Source organism: Rhinolophus sinicus, linkage group LG03 (assembly GCF_036562045.2).
Source record: "Rhinolophus sinicus isolate RSC01 linkage group LG03, ASM3656204v1, whole genome shotgun sequence".
Classification (NCBI taxonomy): Eukaryota; Metazoa; Chordata; class Mammalia; order Chiroptera; family Rhinolophidae; genus Rhinolophus; species Rhinolophus sinicus.
The window spans coordinates 77,438,590-77,458,212 of NC_133753.1; the positions used below are offsets into that span (position 1 = coordinate 77,438,590).

Here is a 19,623-nt window from a genome sequence, read left to right on the forward strand (position 1 = left end):
GACCTAGTATCATATCATATATCATATCATATCATAGTAAAATAAGACTGGGTCTTATATTAATTTTTGCTCCAAAAGACACATTAGAGCTGATTGTCTAGCTAGGTCTTATTTTCGGGGAAACGCGGTAATTCACTTTAGTTTACCAATTGTAATAGAATTTCCTGGAGCCCAGTCAAGTGTTTTTAAGCAGTTCACTGGCTAGTCCCCTCGCACCTCCTCCATGATGTTATGTCTGACAGTGGTGCTAATATGTTGACAAATCAATGTATTCATTAATATTCAGCAGGCTTGCTAGATCTGCAGGCCTTGTAAGCTGTTACAAACACAGTTTAATTATTAAAATGACAATTGTCTCTCTTTTGTTTCTCATACCATTGGATTTCTGGGTCTCATCTACCCGAGGCTCATTTTCAAAGAGGTTATTTTTTGTTTTGAACAATATGTAGTGAAAGAGGGACCTACAGCTGGTTTCTTTTCATGGCAAAGTGCTACTTCCAACTTAAGTGTTTAGTGTTCTGGAACACTGTTGGATTCTGAAAACATACCATGTGGTAATGGTGCTAGGCTTTTATTTAGCTTTGCTTTGTGTTTGTACTGGCTGTATTTTTCATTTCCAATTTCTGGGAGAAAAACACACTTGTGACCAATTTTATTTGAATTTACCACAATGAAAGGCAAAAATTGCTTGTAAAATAAAGTTTAGATTCTCTGATAAATTTAGTGGTATATTATTATGGTCATTCTATGCCTCAAGATGCCATATATTCTACATTATACATAAATGTCAGCATAGGACTGTGACCAACTGGAAGAGAAACCTATGGATGTGCTTATCAGGGAAAGGCAGAGGCAGAAATACTACCACTGAGACTGTGGAAGTGCACAAGTGGAAAAAAAACCTACATCACTATTGCACCATGACAATTTGATAATTGTGAAGTAAAGACAAGCTATAGGATTAATGCAAGGGCATTTCCTTTTTTTCTCCTTTTTATGTACAGTATGTCAAGGCTGCGTGTCTGATCTTAATTCTTGATAATACAAACTAACCATGTGACTCTGAAGCTGAGCAGTAACATCACAGCAGGTGAGTTGAGAATAGGTGCTTCTTCAGACTTCACCTGTGAACACAGAAAATGATCTCTGTCTGCGGGGGACGAGGCTCACTGTGAGACAATTTCCGAGGTTGCCTCTGTGTTGATTACTGCCTGCTTGCCTCCCTAATGGCATATAAAGGAATATCAAAACTCTAAAGGATAAAACAGTAATTTCTCTGGTGATCTTCATGGTCCATTACTAACCTTCCTCAGATTTACCATGTATCTCTAATTGAACACATCAATTCAATTTGATGATGGAAATACACCTTTATTCTAACAGATGCTTTCCCATCGCTATAGATTTGTCATCATTCTCCTGGTAAGATGACTTGCACCGAAGCAAATTACATCTCACTTTCCCAGCTATAGAATCCATGTCACTCAGTTCTCTGTGTCACTTCTTCCTCTAAGAATAAATGCTTGAGAAAACAAAAGCTGTCTAATAAAGTCATATATAAAAAAGGAAATTTAAGATGTGTATTATGATCTTGTGCAACTAAAGGAATGTAGGAAAAGAGAATTCATTCGACTTTCCCACTTGAAAAATCTCCTTTGCGTGGGTACAGACAGGTTTAGAGATTTAAAATTATATCTTCTTTATCTGCTCAGGCACAATGCGAAGATTGGTATTATAGAAAAGGAAACACAACCCTCTAGCTCTTCAGTGAATAATATTCATATGTAGAACATTATATGTATGTTTATAGATTTAAAATGTTAGGCAACTTTTAGGCCAAGCATGAAAGTACTGATGTTATACAAAAGGTTGTACGCCGTTCATTCCTGGAGGCTTTTTTCTCTCCATGTACTTTTGTTTATTTATTTATTTATTTTTTTATGAAAGTGTCATATGCACCTTATAAAAGAACTAAATCAATCAGTAAGAGAACACAATAAAAAATAAAAACCTCTCATCTCATTAGATCCACTCTCCAGAGATGACCTCTTTTAACTATTTAAAAAATTTATTGTGATTACTTCTATAACTTTAAGACAATAAACAAAGTATCTTTTATACTTGACTCACTCACTCATTTATTGTTTTGTGATGGGATAAGTATAGAAAGTGAGACTAAGTATTTGGAAACTTTTATAACATTTTGACATTGCTGTCACATTTTTATTATATCTTATTATTTATTTAAAAACTAAAACAAAATAAAACTGGCCCTTTACTACAGATAATTTGAAAAGAACAACCTTAAAAAAATAAAACAAACATTGACTCCCTTTCATTAAAGAAAATGAATCATTTCACTTCAGTTTTCTCTATCTTATTGACCTCTATCTCCCAAGTTAGGTTATAGTAAATTAATTTGGTGGCAACCTTTGTAATTTAGAACAGTGTCTGGTACACAATATAGGATGTATAATACACACATGTATGTAACATTTACTAAAAAGTATTAACTCATGATTAAGTCATGTACTAAATCTTACACATAAACGTGTAACTCCCTCCATTCACCAGGCAGAATCCCATGAGAACTCCGTGGAAGTTAGGGGTCTTACAGCTCTCTTCATCAATTCTTGGACCCCCTCATTCTCAGTGTTGTAGAAGTTTCATTATTTACATTCTTTTGCATAATTATAATGAAGTAAGACATACTGAAGGTTATCTAAAATTTAATATTAACAAGCAATATGTGCAACAACCTACATATAACTATTATTAATTGATGAACTATTGGATTTTAATACATATCCCCTATAGGCAATAACCTGTTACCCTATATTATAACCTAAGTGAAATGTCTAAATCTATGCCCACGCAACGGAAAGTTTTCAAGTATTAAATAGATCCTCTTTTCCTACATTTCCTTAATTGCTCAAAATCATGACACATGTTAGTTAGTTCTTTATTACACAACTTTTTGTATTTCCCGGAGTTTATATATATTTTTACAAATGAGAGAGGAATTTTATAATTTATCTAAATTTGAATATTAGGAACTTAGTTTACATTTTTTAAGAGCAATGTCAGCTGTTAGGTCCTTCAGGAGTTCCTGAATTTAATTTTAAACAATTCCTTCCTAATGAACCAGGGCTCTGGAGCAGTGTTTTTCAAAGTTGGTCCCAGGACTTACATTCCCAGGGTGCACCACAGCTGATTATGGGGGTGGAGCCTGGGAGTTTCCGTTTTTAATTTGTTCCTCTGATTAACTGTCAACATGCCAAAGTTTAAAATGCCTGCCTTGCAAGCATTCCTGTATTCGACTGTTAGTTCTTCCATTGCCCATTTTGAAGCTCTACACCTCTGGTACCTTCTTCTTAAGTCACAGACTAAGTCTCGCTTGCAATTTTTTTGGGGGAGGCATATATATAGCTGTAATTAAATATGTGTTTAGTTACACACACACACACACACACACACACACATATATAACTTTATATAGTTGTAGTTATATATGTGTGTGGTGTATATAACTAAATACAAATATACAGATAGATATACAGATCATGTAAAGTGATTGGGAAATAGAAAGTGTTCAGTATATTTAAGCTAATATAGTAATGTCAATGTGTTGAGCTTTCCAGTGCAATCTCATTTAATACTTAAAATAATCCAGTGAGTTAGGAATTTGTATCACCATATTTCAGACAAGAACACTGAGACCTACGAGAATAAGTCACTTGGATGAGGTCCCCAAGACTCGTAAGTGGAAGAGCTCTCAACTCAGGTCTTTATCACAATATAATCCTGTTTCCCTGTATTTTCAGACATTATTAAAATAGTGTGGCTACTCTAGCTCTAAGCTAGTGAAAGCATATTAAAAATTTAATATGACAGCATGGCTAAATTCATTAGAAGGATAATCAAGAGACGGTAAAAGCAGTGAGTTAGAACATCTACCTTGGAGCCAGATAACAAGATTTGTACCTGGGCCCAGCCAGGGCAAGCCTACAATGCCTCATCTTTAAAATGGAAACAATAGTAGTATCTACTCAAAGGTTTGGGATGATTAAATGAGTTCATATATGAAGTATTGAAAGTAGTGCTTGGCTACAGTGTAAATGTTGTAGAAGTGTTAGATATGACTATCATTTTCTTTCAAAATTTCTTTTTACTATCTTCATTTTTCCTATAACATTTGCTACGTCAAGTTTTCCTCAAATTTTCTTTCAATTTTCAAATTATACCTTGATTTGCAAAACAGACCCCCAAACCAAACCAAAATGAAAAAAAAGCATCCCTATTTTTATAATGTTCATCTGCCAATGCTTTTGTGTTTGTTTTTAGACTACTATCTTTTCCCTGCAGGAACTTCCTGTCTCCAACCTGGATGATGGAGGGGCTCTCCATCATCTATATGGCCAATCAGAGCCAGGCGGTGACTGTGTGATTGCTCCTAGGGTATTATGGGATTGAAGCATAGCCAATCAGTGCCGCTTTCAGAGACTCTATGGCTACTGAGGGGTAATTACTCTTCTATTCTGAGATCATGCACAATGAGCAGCCCCTAAGCCTACAACTGCTGGGGGATCACTCTGAACCACATGAAGGGTCCACCTGAGAAGGAAGCCATCATAAAGTAACGCTGAGCTGAGAGATGGAGAAATATGACACTTTTCCCCAGCTCTCAGTCAACAGGACCCAGATGAATGAGGTTCACCTTTGAACTTCCCAGCTGTGTGACTCAATAAAGTATCTTCTGCCTCCGTTAGCTAGAGATATGTTTCTATTATTTGCACACAAGAATCCTGATTAATTCAGTGATAAATTATTAGTAAGCATTTCTCTAGAATGCCAGTACTTGGCTTATTATATTATCATAACAAAAATAATGAGTTTAAAATATTCCCTGTAGGTTCCTAAATAATAAACCTTAAGAAATAAGTACACTTTGGCATGCAATAATGCATGGTTTAAAGAATGAAGGTAAACAATTTCAAATCCAATCCCTACCACTGTGTGACTGTAAGGTAAGTCACTTAACCTTCATAGAGACTAAAACATATTACTTATTAGAGGATTGGCGTGAGGATCAAATGGCACGATGGCAGCTCAAGCAGTCCGATATATAGTATGACATCGTATCAGGTCCATGTCTACACTAACAGAAAAATATGCATTATGAAGAAATTTTTTCATTCTGACACATCTATGTATGTTACAAAGACCTACAGCTTTCTCTTTTCTTTTGCTTTTTCATGCCAAGAAAGAAAATACAATTAACAATATGTCTGAAGAACACTTGGGAAACATCCATATGCATATAATTTCTAAAATTATACAATCAATTTTTGGTTTTCTGCCAGAGCAATTGCTTAGCTTAGTGTTCCGCTGTTCTCCCCCTAAATCCAAATCCTTGGCTCACCCACACCTGCCTTTACAGATGCTTCTCACATCCTTTATCTCATTCAGTCTCTATTACCACCTCATTATGTAGGCAGAAATCATTACCCTGTTGTACAGATGAGGAACTGAAGTTCAAGAAAGGTAAGTGATAGCTAATTAGAATAGCAGATAGGACTATATCTCATACTGCTTGGCTGTTGATTTTTACTTTTGACTGAAGTGCCTAAATTTTTATTTCCATGTACCTGGCTGGATTCTTAGTGGTTCCGGTATGGTTTAAAGTATCCTGAGATTGAAAGTTTACTAATGTCAGTTGTGATCACCTTTTGCTAGATACTAGTTTGCTTATGTGTTTCTCAGATCCTATGTGTTTAAAATGATTTGGTACCAGCAGCCTCTGTTATAACTTCTAATCAGGGAATTGTATGTTCTCAACAAGATAGTGGGATCGAATCTGGGTCTGTAACTGCCTCAGCTAGTATTATGACGTAATTTAACTTTTCTTTGTGTTCAAATATTAGCTTTGCTCATACACTAACAGGTAATTCATTTGCCATTCAGAGCTTTGACTGGCAAATAGAATAACTCCTGTGTCTCAAAGGCAAGAATGAACCAGAGGAAGATACTGAGAAGAGAGACCAGTTAATTCCCAAACTGATACTTGAGACATTTGGAAAAGTGAGGGTTCTACGTCAGCTGGTCCCCACATCACTTTGAGTGGAAGGACATTTTATGTTTAGACTTATCTATAGGCAAGTAAAATGTGTACTTCCTGGTTAAATATAAATGCCTCTTGAATTATAAAACGTAATTCCCTCTTTCTGAAATGCTGTCTTTCTTCTTTTCCATTCTTTAGTGACTGTCTTAAGCTCCATCTCCTCTGAAAATGAAATTCTGACTAGTTAAGTCCACAGTGATTCTTCGTGCTTTGACCTTGGAGACCTGCTTTTACCTAGCTAACAATTCCAGTTAATAAATGATCATTTCCCCAAAATCATGTAACTCGTCTCCCCAACGAGCTTTTAAGTTCTTTGAAAAACATTTTGTTTTGTCCTTTACTTGCATATCACTTAAGATGTTACATATACTATGGTTTCCCTACAAGTTTCTTGAGCTACTGATATCTATGTTTCTAGTCTTTATTACCAGTGATGATTAAACATTCATAATCCAGAACTATTTATTTCTCACCTAAATAGTTTATATTTACATACAAGGCCAGCACATTTCCATTTTCCCAGAGGGCACCATTTGTTCCACTACAAGAAAAACTACACTGCTCCAAGAAAAAAATAATTAAAATGTGAAGGTTATTTTCCTGAAGTCCTATTCATGAATAGCAAGAAAATGTCTGGTTTCAGAGATAGTCCAGATTTGCACTAGAGTAACAACATCAAGTTAGTCTACTGGATTTCTGGATTAAAGGTATCAGATATAATGGCTAACCATATTAAGAGGTAACATTTTCTAACATGGGTACTGGTCACGAGGTTATTTGATAATTCCTTCTTTTCTGCCTCTTGAAAAAAGAATTATATTTCACTTTTTGCCTCTGTTGAATTATCCTAAATATTTCATTAGTCTTTTGGCTACATGATAGTTCTTCTGTAGGTCACCGATTCTTTAAGATATATCCATCTAGCTGTGGCTTACAACTAATTGATGATGCTAAAAGTTGTTGCTAATGGTAACTCAAAGCTCTGATGATGAATGGCTCTTGCCATTTAATACTAACTGTAGTCTAAGAACTTAATTACGTTCTTTTTTGATTTCTGCACCACCACATGCAAGAACAGGTATCAAATAGATGTTTACCTATCAATGTGTTCACCTTTTTAAGTGGTGAAAAGTCTGAATAAACTTAGACTAGATGTCTGAAAACTAAAGAAGCAGCAGAACTAATGGGTTAAAAATGTATGCTCAGATGGTCTGGGTATAAATTCCAGCTCTGTCACTTACTAGCTGTGTGATCCTGGCCTGTGGTGTCACTTCTTTTGCCTCAGTGTTCTCACGTGATATGTAGGTATAACAGTAAAACCTATTTTACAAGGCTTTTGTGAGAATTAAATAAACTCCAAAGAATATTCACTGAGGAACTTCTTTCCAAACCATCCTCTGCCCTGACTGCCCCTGCCACTTTTAGAACTACTTCTCTTTCTTTGAGAAGGAAACACTTATTAAGAATTTAATTTTAGGTGTGGTGGGTTAGCTCATTTGGTTAGAGTGCGGTGCTCTTAACAACAAGGTTGCCGGTTCGATCCCCGCATGGACCACTGTGAGCTGTGCCCTCTACAACTAGATTGAAACAACTACTTGACTTGGAGCTAATGGGTCCTGGAAAAACACACTTAAAATAAATAAAAGCGTTAAAAAAAAAAGAATTTAACTTTAAATAATGCAACACTGCCAAGGTAATCTACCCTAAAACAATCATCAGAGATACATATAAGATATATGTAAAGATTATCTAATACTGAACAAATAGAAATAACCCAAAAATGTAATACCAGGGAAATGGCTAAATAAAAGTCATACATGCTCTAATGTCACGCAAAGGAAGTCGGCACACAAAGAACTTGTTATATTAATATATGTAATATGATCATTAAAGTAGCAGTATCATAAAGTTCTTGCATACATAATAGATTAAAAGTGCGATTAAAAGTGCTTAAGACAGAAACAAGTATAGACTCTTAATTGTATACTAAGATTAGTCTTAGTAAAGAATAGGTATTGGCACTATATCAATGTATACATATTTATAAATTCTAAGGAAATATACCACAATATTAACAATTTTACTTGGTTTCATTTACCTCCATAAATGTTTTTAAATTTCCTTATAATACATGCACATTTCATCAGAGGACACATTTGGTCTCCATTTCCTTTACTTCTCAATTCCCCTCAATCAATATGGGTCCCTACTCCAATGAGCAACTTACAAAGAGCATTTATCAATTCAATAAAACAATAATTCAATAATTCACAACAGAAACAATAATGTTACACTTACGGATTAAAACATTATTTTTGAGTGGAAAAGATTACCTTCGTGAGAGATTTCCTTCCAGGGATTTGGTGGGTACATGAAAGCTGCATTCTGGATTTGGTCGTGTATGTCTTCATCTTCATTAAATGGGAATGTGCCACTTAGGCTTACATAGATGATGACCCCAACAGACCACATGTCTAGAGAGCGATTATAGCCCTTGTTCCTTAGAACCTCAGGAGCCAGGTAAGCTGGGGTCCCCACCACTGATCTCCGGAAAGACTTCTCTCCAATGATCCGGGCAAACCCAAAATCACAAAGTTTCACCTGTTGACAATAATGGTTTTCAGAAATGATAAGGTCACAAACTGTGTGCCTGTTTGTGTCTTAGCCTAGGTCTGCCAAAGACAACTATAATACTTTACATATATTGCATGGATTTATCATGGTAGAAGTAATAGCTGTTTTACATTTTATGTAGTTGAAGACAGTGGTTTATGTACCGATACAAAAAAAAAACACAAAAAAACAAAGTATGTTTTCATTCACAAAAAGAGCATCTGAACATTTTCCCTTTCCCTTTTCTTCCCCCCCAAAAAAACCAAGTGAAAAATCTGAAAATATGTACACTCAAAAGTGGGTAATACTGTTTGACAAGGCAAGAAAACATCATGCAAATCAGGGAAGCGATGGACTTAACTTAAAGGCTTACTATAAACAAAGTTTGCAGTATAAGCACAGATGTGGCATGTCATCCACAATAATCCTCAAAATGAGCTCAGCATGGGCACTCAGTTGGGACCTAAAGGTGTCAGGGAGTGAAGGTAAGGTAGGACAGCCAGCTCAGTCAGGTCACTTCAGAGTCAAGATTCCCTGGGGGTGAGCTCCAGGTGTTTCCCATCCTTTTGAAACTTTCATACTTGTCCCTGAGAACAACACTGAGCTTGCATGTCCTGCCAGCATTAGAGAGCTGTAAGCATCCCTGGGCCTCTTAAGTGTTGTCACTCTCAGGCCAGTGCTCTCCACATTGGCCTCAGCCTGTCAGTTCTCCAGGCTCTGCACACAACAGAAGCCAACAGGCAAGATGAGAAGGCTCAGGGTGTGTTACTAAGGCAGGTTGGACTGAGAAGCCAGAGTGAAAAAGCCGGTCCCCAAAATATCTGAAGGTAACAAATGGATGAAAATGAACATGTACAACTCGAAATAAACAGAGGTTTTGAGGGACAAGGTGACCGAACACTACAGGGGAGCCAATGATGCTGTCAGCTGGCTTTTCGCTGAGAAGCTTTTATACTTGCCTGAGGGAAAGGATCAGCTGATGCTAGCAACACGTTTTCTGGTTTGAGGTCACAGTGAACGATATTTTTAAAGTGAAGATGCCGTAAAGCCACGAGTATCTATAAAGAAGAAAACCATCAAAATAATTTAGTTGAGTCTATTACTTTATTTCAAAATGTCTTCTACTAGGACATAAATTTAAAAAGCCTAGAGAAAACTCACAATGAACAACAGTTAAGCTCAAGACAGTTAAATAAGCTAAATGAACATAGCAGGTTTCTAAGGAAACTTCCATGGAAAAAGGAGCATATTATGGCATCATATAGCAACCAAGACAGGTGTAGAGAAAAGAATTCAATATCTAACAGGGAAATCCATTATATTTTCAAAGAACCAGGACTCGGCCACTGTGCATTTTAAAATTTCATGAGTAGTTTTAATACATGGGGCTTCATACATATTACTCATTTAGTATACTGGACTCTAGGTACCAGATATAAATTAGATAATACAGTAAGCTACTGCAACCTTTTTGAGTACAGTTTAGACTTTGGAGGTACAGACAAAGCAACAAGGCTAGGAAGCTGCCGTGAAACAGTGATAACATTTGATATTAAATATTACCTTTTTTTTTTTTCTGGCTCTAATTGACTTCTTACCTGAGTAATTAAAAACTTCGTTATGTGCTCTGGCAACCTGCCCTTTTCACTTGACAAGATCATCTCCAGCATGTCTCCATGGAGTTTTTCCATAACAACAAACACTCTTTCAGGCGTCTCAAACATACACTCCAAATTTACAACACCAGGGTGATGAAGGTTCTATTAAAGATAAACAAAGCACTTGAAGAAAATGAGTTTTTTGATACTGTTTGGCAAGCTTACTGATTATACCAAACTGTTCAAGCTTAAAGCTATGGAGAAACCCACACTTAAGATTTTTAACACCTCTACATTCCACATGTGCTGCCTTATATTTTTGAAAATCTAATGGGTCCAAGAAATACATTTTTACTCTCTATGCATAGTGAAATTATTTTTTTCTATGCTAAAAATCCAAGTTCCAGCACTGTGAATTGCTAATTAGGTTTTAATTAGAATACCATATTGAGAAATCTGTAATTTCTTAGGATCATTTCCAATATTAAGCATACTGCCCTAAATAAGCATGCGAAGCCACCTCTACACACTTGGTAGAAATTTAATGTAGAAAAGATGAAATTTGTACATGTAGTACATTTGACTGCACTGATGAAGCACATTAGTCAAAATCTTTTGTAACTGCTCTGCTACTAGAGGTGGCAGTAGTTTGCTATGGAAGCTCTTATATGGCGTAAAGATCCCCATGGGAACCACAAAATAAAAAAAAATTAAAAAAAAATAAAAAATTCTTAAGTCTCTGCTTTGTCCAGGACATCATGCTATATCAAAGTACTACACGGTTTTCAATCACTCAATAAATATTTCTACAATAAAGTAATGGCTAATAATGATAGGCTGCATTTGACTTGACATGTTAATTGTCACGTATGTCAAGTAAAATTACTTTTAACATTAGATGGGCCTTTGTAATGAGGCTTAAGTTTGAATGTTGGTCTGGGGTTATCAACAAAGCCTTTGATCATTTGACCTTTACTAGTTCTTGTCTGCACACAATAACAAAAATTCCTAATATTAAAAAGAAAAAAAGGATTATTCCACTTATATTTCAATGAGAAATAGAAAAAAAAATCATGAACAAAACTATCTAAAGAACAAAAGAAACAACAAAAAGAAAACAGGAACAAACTTAAATGTGCTAACAGCTGAACAGAGAAAAAATAAATAAATGCCTTATTTTAGAAAATGAAACCTGAAATGGATCACTATTCAGATCTCACAGATGGATGCTGGGTGGTGAGCAGCAGACGGGGTTGTGGGTGAATCTGCATTATAGTCGTCCTCCACGTTGCCCATTAGCAAGGAAATCCTGGCATCGACTGGATATGGAGCCACACTATGGTTGTCAGAAGCTCCCATGATGATAACCTGTCTCTCAGGGTATCCTTTCACTACTTGGCAACTTTGACCTCTGCTGTAGATATCTGATTGGTCCTTTTGGTTCTGATGCCTTGATGACCAATTATGCAGCATAATATGGTCATGAGTAGCGAGTTTCTGAATGTGTCCAAGAGATGCCTGCACATCTACCCAATGGCATTTCACCTCTAGAGGGCTGACATTATTGTTCTTGAAACTGTTACCTGGTCAGATCTGGCTACATCAGATACTGGGCCTCCAGAGTTATTCTCTCCTGATCAGAGCTGAAGCACATGGAGGGAGTAGTATTAACAAAACTCACACTCTCACTACTCTATCTATCCTAACTGCCTATTAATAAGGCCAGATAGCCAGTTGGCTTTGACCATTATGGGAATGCCAGATCCTCAGGTGGGAGACTCTAATGAATGACTACATGTTTCTATTTGATATACAGTATGGAATACAAGTGATAGCATTGTTTATACCTGAGCCTGCACCTAGGCTGTCGCATTTTATTTTTCTTACACCCCCTTCCCTGATAGAGGAGCCACACTAACTGGAAAGACCATCAGCCTCTGGGTGTCCATGTATGTCAGCGTTCCTCTTTTAAACTAATGATCACAGAGAGTGACATGAGACATATGGCAACGTGAGGGGTGCTCCTTGATATCTCAGACCCTTGAAGTGACAACAAATTGAACAACTATAATTAAACAAATGATTCCCTGCACAACATACAAAGATGTCTGAGAGATCCGCACATTGACACATCTGAAGGTGGGTGAATCAGGGCGAACATGGGAGGGAAAGGAGAAATGCAGAGTTGGGGGCTGTGGGATGCAGCCCGGAGCTCACTGCGGTCCTGGGAGAAATATTGAGACTGCAGGTGCACTGTCTATGGCCCCAGCAATTCTACCTGAGGGATCAGCATATAATACGGTTGAACCCAGCGATTGGAGCAGAGACCCGAGGGCAAAGACCAAATATAGAAATGCAGTCAAACAGTCCTCACTGCCAGGCAGAAAACAAAGCCATAGAGCCTGGACACCTGCCCCCAACCTCACACAGCTTGCCTCCCCTGCACCCTCCCAGTGTCACCAGTAGGCCCCAGAAAAAAACAGTAGCAGTGTCAGATTAAAGAGCAGAATATCTACAGCCCTGAAAACTGGAGAGACTTCCTGAGCAGCAGACAGATAATGTGGCTAATTCCAGTGACAAGGGAGGAGCTACAGGGGTGAGGCAGTTATGGTCCAACTGTTGCCATTACTCAAAGAAAACAAAGCCACAAACACACCAGTGCCTTTCCCAGCCCACCCCACCCACACCTTTCCCAGCTGATCGCTGCAGGGGCACCCAGGGCTGCTGAGACACACAGGCTCTGCATCGGGCTGCAGACACAGCACTGGGATTTCAGAGGCTCAGAACCCCATTGCCCACCACATTCTCCCACCAGGGTAGTGCCCTGAGACCAAGATGACCTCGTGACAGAGGAGAAGCCCACCTCCCCAGGAAATCTCCCACCACGTGAGAAGCCAGAAAAGCGTAAGAGAAAAATAAAATGCTACAGAGCTACCTACTGGAAAGCCAAAGAAAGATTTCTTCGTATCAACCTGCTGTAGAACTCACTCCCATAGATGCCTAGGAAGGGAAATAATCCATTAATTGATATGAATAATCGAGGTAACAAGGCAGCTCAGAAAGAAAATGAAAAATATCAAGAAAATAAACTTAAAGACACGAAAATATGTGACTTAAATGACAGAGAATTCAAGATTGCAGTTCTGAGAAAACTCAATGAGATGCAAGCAAACTCAAGTAGGCAGTTTAATGAACTCAGAAATAAAATAAATGAACAAAATTAATTATTTTAGCAAAGAATTGAAATTTTAAAAAAGAACCAAACAGAAATTCTGGAGCTAAAAAACTCAAAAAAGAGATGAAGAATGAAATAGCCAGCTTAGGAAACAGAGGTGACCAGATGGAGGAAAGAATTAGCGATACTGAAGATAGAAATCTAGAAATGACGCAGATGGAAGAAGAGAAAGACTTGAGAGTTAAAAGAAATGAAAGAATTCTACAAGAACTTTCTGACTCCATCAGAAAGAGCAATATAAGAATAATGGGTATACCAGAAGAAGAAGAGAGGGAGAAGGGCACAGAGCGTTTACTTAAACAAATGGTCAACAAGAACTTCCCAAACCTATGGAAAGAACTGGATCCTCAAATTCAAGAAGCAAACACAACTAATTACCTCAATCCAAACAGGCCTTCTTCAAGGCATGCTACATTGAAGCTGTCAAAAATTAATGACAAAGAAAGACTTCTCAAGGAAGCCACGGAAAAGAAGATGGTAACCTACAAAGGAAAGCACATTAGACTACCATCAGACTTTTCAGCAGAAACTCTACAAGCCAGAAGGAAGTGGAATCAAATATTCAAACTATTGAAAGAGAGAAACTATGAACCAAGAATAATATATCCAGCAAAGATATCCTTTAGATATGAAGGAAGAATAAAGACCTTTCCAGATATACAGAAGCTGAGAGAATTTTGCACCACAAGGCCTGCATTACAGGAAATACTGAAGGAAGCTATTCGAACTGAAACAAAAAGATAAAAGGATACAAAACTATGAGCAAGATTACTAACAGAGAGAAGCAGGATATGACAACCCCTACACAGAATAGGGCACTATACACTTAAACGTAACATAAAGGGTAAAGAAGATAAAAACACAAAAAAAAGAAAGATAATTTGCTATTGCAACTCAGAAATGAATTCACAGCATAAATAGGGATAATTTATGGCAACAAAAACATAAAAGGGGAGGGAATAAAGGTCTAAATTTGCAAAAAGGAATGGAGAAGAGATGCATGCTGAAGAAAAAAGACTACTGTATATATGAAACTTTCTTTTACATAAACTTAATGGTAGCCATTCAAAAAAAAAAAAAAAATCCAGAACTGAGACACGTAACATAAAAAAAGAGGAAACAGAGGACAAAATCATAGAATACAATCAAACTAAAATAACAGAAACAAAAAGGCAAAAGAACAATGGAGACACCGAGCTACCAGATCACAAAATATAAAATGGGTATAGGAAACTCTCATATATCAATAATCACCATAAATGTAAATGTATTGAATTTACCAATAAAAAGGCACAGCGTAGCAGATTGGATCAAAAAACAAAACCCAACCAAATGCTGCCTCCAAGAGACACATTTCAGGTATAAGACCCCTGTCACTACTGTTATTCAACACAGTATTGGAAGTCCTAGCTAGAGCAATCAGACAAGAGAAAAAAATAAAAGGTATCCAAATTGGAAATGAAGAAGTTAAACTGTCAGTTTTTTGCAGACAACAGGATTCTTTAAATAGAAAACCCTAAAGACTCCACCAAAAACCTATTAGCACAATAAACAAATACAGTAAAGTTGCAGGATACAAAACCAATGTAGAAAATCCATTGCATTCCAATATACTAACAATAAAATTTCAGAAAGAAAAAAGGAAAAACAATTCCTTTTGCAATCATTAGAAAAAGAATAACATACTTAAGAATAAACTTAACAAAGGATGTGAAGGCCCTATACACTGAAAACTATAAGACATTATTAAAAGAAATTGAAGAAGACACAAAGAAATGGAAAGATATTCTGTGTTCATGGATTGGAAGAATCAACATACCGTGTTTCTCCAAAAATAAGACCTAGCCGGACTATCATATCTAATGTGTCTTTTGGAGCAAAAATTAAAATAAGACCTGGTATTATATTATATTATATATTATATTAATTATATTATATTATATTATATTATATTATATTATATTATATTATATTATATAAGATCCAGTCTTATATTAAAATAAGATGGGGTCTTATATTAATATTTGCTCCAAAAGACACATTAGAGCTGATGGTCCAGCTAGGTCTTATTTTCGGGGAAACACAGTAGTTAAAATGGCCATATTACTCAAATCAATATACAGATTTAATGCAAGCCCCATCAAAATCCCAATGGCAATTTTTAAGGAAATAGAACAAAAAATAATCAGATTTGTATGAAATCACAAAAGACCCTGAATAGACAAAGAAATACTAAGAAAAAAGAACAAGGCTGGAGGTATCACACTACTTGACTTCCATTTATACTACAAAGAGACAATAATCAAAACAGCATGGTATTGGCGGAAAAAGAGTCACACAGACCAATGGAATAGAATTGAGAACCCAGAAATAAACCCACATATGTATGGGCAGATAATTTTCAACAAAGGATCCAAAAACATACAATGGAGAAAATAAATCCTCTTCAATAAATGGTGCTGGGAAAATTGGAAAGCCACATGCAAAAGAATGAAACTAGACTGCTATCTGTCATCATACACCAAAATTAACTCAAAATGTATCAAAGACCTAAACATAAGACCTGAAACAATAAATTGTATAGAAAAAAGCATAGGTACTAAAGTTATGGACCTTGGGTTCAGAGACGATTTTATGAATTAGACCTCAATGGCAAGGAAATAAAAGCAAAAATAAATGAATGCGACTATATCAAACTAAAAACCTTCTGCATAGCAAAATAAATCATCAACAAAACAAAGAGGCAACCAACTGAATGGGAGAAGATATTTGCAAATACCTCCAATACGGGACTAATATCCAAAATACATAAAGAACTCACATAATTCAACAACAAAAACAAACAATCCAATTTAAAAATGGGCAGAGGAACTGAACAGACACTTCTCCCAAGAAGATATGCAAATGACCAATGGATATATGAAAAAATATTCAACTGCACTAGTTATTAGGGAAATGCAAATCAAAACCACAATGAAATACCACCTCACACCTGTTAGAATAGCTATCATCAACAAGACAAGTAATAACAAGTGTTGGAGAGACTGTGGAGAAAAAGGAACCCTCATACACTGCTGGTGGGGATGTAAATTGGTACAGACACTGTGGAAAATAGTATGGAGGTTCCTCAAAAATTAAGAGTAGAATTACCATATGACCCAGCAATCCATCTTCTGGGTATCTACCCCCAACACTCTAAAATCATTTACCCATAAAGATATATGTACCTCTATGCTCATTGCAGCATTATTCATGGTGGCTAAGATATGGAAAAACCACAGTGTGCTTTGATAGATGATTGGATAAAGAAGATGTGTTATATATACACAATGAAATATTACTCGGCCATAAGAAAAAACAACAACACTGCCATTTGCGACAACATGGATAGATCTTGACATTATCATTCTAAGTGAAATAAGTCAGAAAAGGTCAAGAACCATATGACTTCATTCATGTGTGGGATATAAAACTGAAAGCAACAACGGAACAAGACAAACAAAGAAAGAAACAAAGATTCAGAGACACAGACAATAGTTTAGTAGTTACCAGAGGGTAGGAGGGTAGGGGTGGTGGTAGAAGAAGGTAAAATGGGTCAAATATATGGTGATGGAAGAACTGACTCTGGGTGGTGAACACACAATGTGATATATAGATGATGTATTTTAGAAATGTACACTTGAAACCTATATAATTTTACCAATCAGTGTCACCCCCATAAATTTAATAAAGATAAAACAAATTTAAAAAATACATTGAGAAGTAGCTGAAAAATCTTTCCAGCAGCAAAGTGACATTATTTGTTTCTGCATAGCTGACATATAATAAGTTGATATTTTTATGGTTGAGACAAGGCCATCATAGATGCTTACTCATGAGCTGTATTTTTTTTGCATTGAACCAAATGACCAAACTTGTTTTTGTATTTGACAGTAAAACAAGAAAACAGAATATAAAGAATCATGCCATATTTATCCAAATTTCCATATTATACTGTTGAAAAGTATTTCTTTATCTTAGAGAAGATAATATTTGAAGACTTAAAATGAAAAAAAAAATTGAGCTATTATTTTCTATCGGGTATTATTCATATTATCTTTTCAATCCCTTGAGAGTAACTCTAAAATAAGCTTCAACCACAATGGCCCATGTGACTTGTTCACAATTTTAATTTTCTACATAAAATATAAAATCTATGAGATTTTCTATATAAAATAGCTTTTCAACCTTTTCCTCCTAATGCTCAAAATAACTGAATTAATTTAAAAATGGCTTGACGACTACAACAACTGTGGCATCCGAGTGTTCACAAAGCACTTTTGATACCTCCTCAGGCCCACCTCAGGAACTCAAATAATAAATTACACGGTAGAGTAAGTGCTACAGGACTCTCTGGCCATCTGTTTGTTGCATTTAAGTAATTCAATTTTCAGGAAATGAAACATTTGGTCAAGTACAGGAAAGAATAGTGTCCATTCACACATAACAGATTGATGATATATCCATGGGGTAAATATAAGTTGTTTCAAAGTCTGGGAGGAAATGCCAGTTGGAGATGAAGATAAAAATTTTCCTGACTCAAGTTGCCTCGAAAATTCTTACGTAATTGATGGAGACTAGTCACTAAAAGCAAAGCCTTTTATAAAAGTACAACATTTTATATAAAAAAAGAAATAATGGCTTAACATCTTTATGTTTACATTCTGTTTTGTTTTATTTTTGGATTTGTGTTAATATTTCATTTGTATTTATAGTCTTTAATTTTAATGCGGTTGCTTTTTTGTTACTATGCAGGTGAAAAAACTCATTCCATTTATAGCTGTATAAATTAAAGATGTCATATTTTTTCCTTCTTTCTTCTTCCTCCAAGGTTATTACACTCAAACATATGACAGGTGGGAAAGATGAGAATTAGAATCAACCAGTTATTTAGGGGCAATAGAGCCTTAATATGGGGACTTCTGACTACTCTTCTATCAAAATGACCAAAAGATTTAGCTCCTATTGAGATGGAAAGAAATAAACTTAGAAGTGATGAATCCACGATCTAAATTCTAAATGCCATGCGGGGTGGAAGGAAGAATATTCACAGTGGTGTGGGTGGGGACCGGAGGTGCCTTTCTGGGAGGCATAGATAGCACTGGGGAATGGCTTTGTTGATTTTCGTTTCTGCCAATTTGCCAGGGTTGAGAGAAGAGCATACCATCTTATCCATTTTTTAATCACAGTCTCTTAACAATTTCTGCTTCCATTAATGACCCTAGAAATCACAATCACCTAATGTCTCATGAAGGGGAAATAGCACGTAATTCCCTGAAAGATGTTGAAAAAAAAAATCATGTAGAGAGCAGAAGATTATGAAAAGACTCATTAAGATAATATGGAAATTGATATGGTAACCTCAGCTATCTCTTCTAATTACAGAATCTTATAATCAACTGTTTTTTGGGAATATTCATTTAAAGGAAAGATGTCTAACAATGGGAATTGATGTCTTTCCATCCAAACTGATTCTTCTGGTGTTTCTTCTTTTGGTAAACGGACAACCATCTCAGTCAGAAACCTGAGAATCATCCTACATATTTACTTCTCCCTCAATTCCAAAACCAATTGCTCTCTAAAATGAACAAGAGTCCAGCTCCTTAATTTCTCTCACAGTGACATCTCACCTTCATCCTCACCATTACTGTCTTGCTCTGAGCCTTATCTCTTTCCTAGCGATCTGCCACAGACTCACAAGTGATCTCCTTGTCTTAGGACGTGTTCTCCTCCATCCCATTCTTTCAAAGATTATCACTGATCTTCCTAGAGGTGCTTCTGGTCACACCGTCTTGCTTTAATTCCACAAGTAATCACCACCAGCTTTAGTGAGGCACACAAGGCCCTTCGCTATCAGCTCCTTTCCCTCTTCCCACCCAAATACTTCTAGAGTTTCTCTTCTTCTACCCAATATCTACCCATCTCTCTGGCCATACTGAACTATTTTCAGAACAAGCCATGCTCGCTCTCTCTTTTCTAGTCTTTTATAATACTGTTTTTTCAGGCTGAACCAGACT

General features: G+C 36.2%; 1 protein-coding gene across 4 annotated transcripts in view; it reads right to left on the minus strand.

The window, feature by feature from the left end:
• PRKD1 (protein kinase D1) overlaps positions 1–19,623 on the minus strand; it is a 296,380-nt gene that overhangs the window by 9,826 nt on the left and 266,931 nt on the right. For all 4 annotated transcript variants that reach the window (XM_019746850.2, XM_074328119.1, XM_074328120.1 and 1 more), the window contains 3 exons: positions 10,333–10,494; positions 9,694–9,792; positions 8,455–8,722 (listed from right to left, as the gene is read on the minus strand). In XM_019746850.2, the coding sequence (XP_019602409.2) occupies positions 8,455–8,722; positions 9,694–9,792; positions 10,333–10,494 (529 nt within the window). The remainder of the gene's footprint in view (positions 1–8,454; positions 8,723–9,693; positions 9,793–10,332; positions 10,495–19,623) is intronic.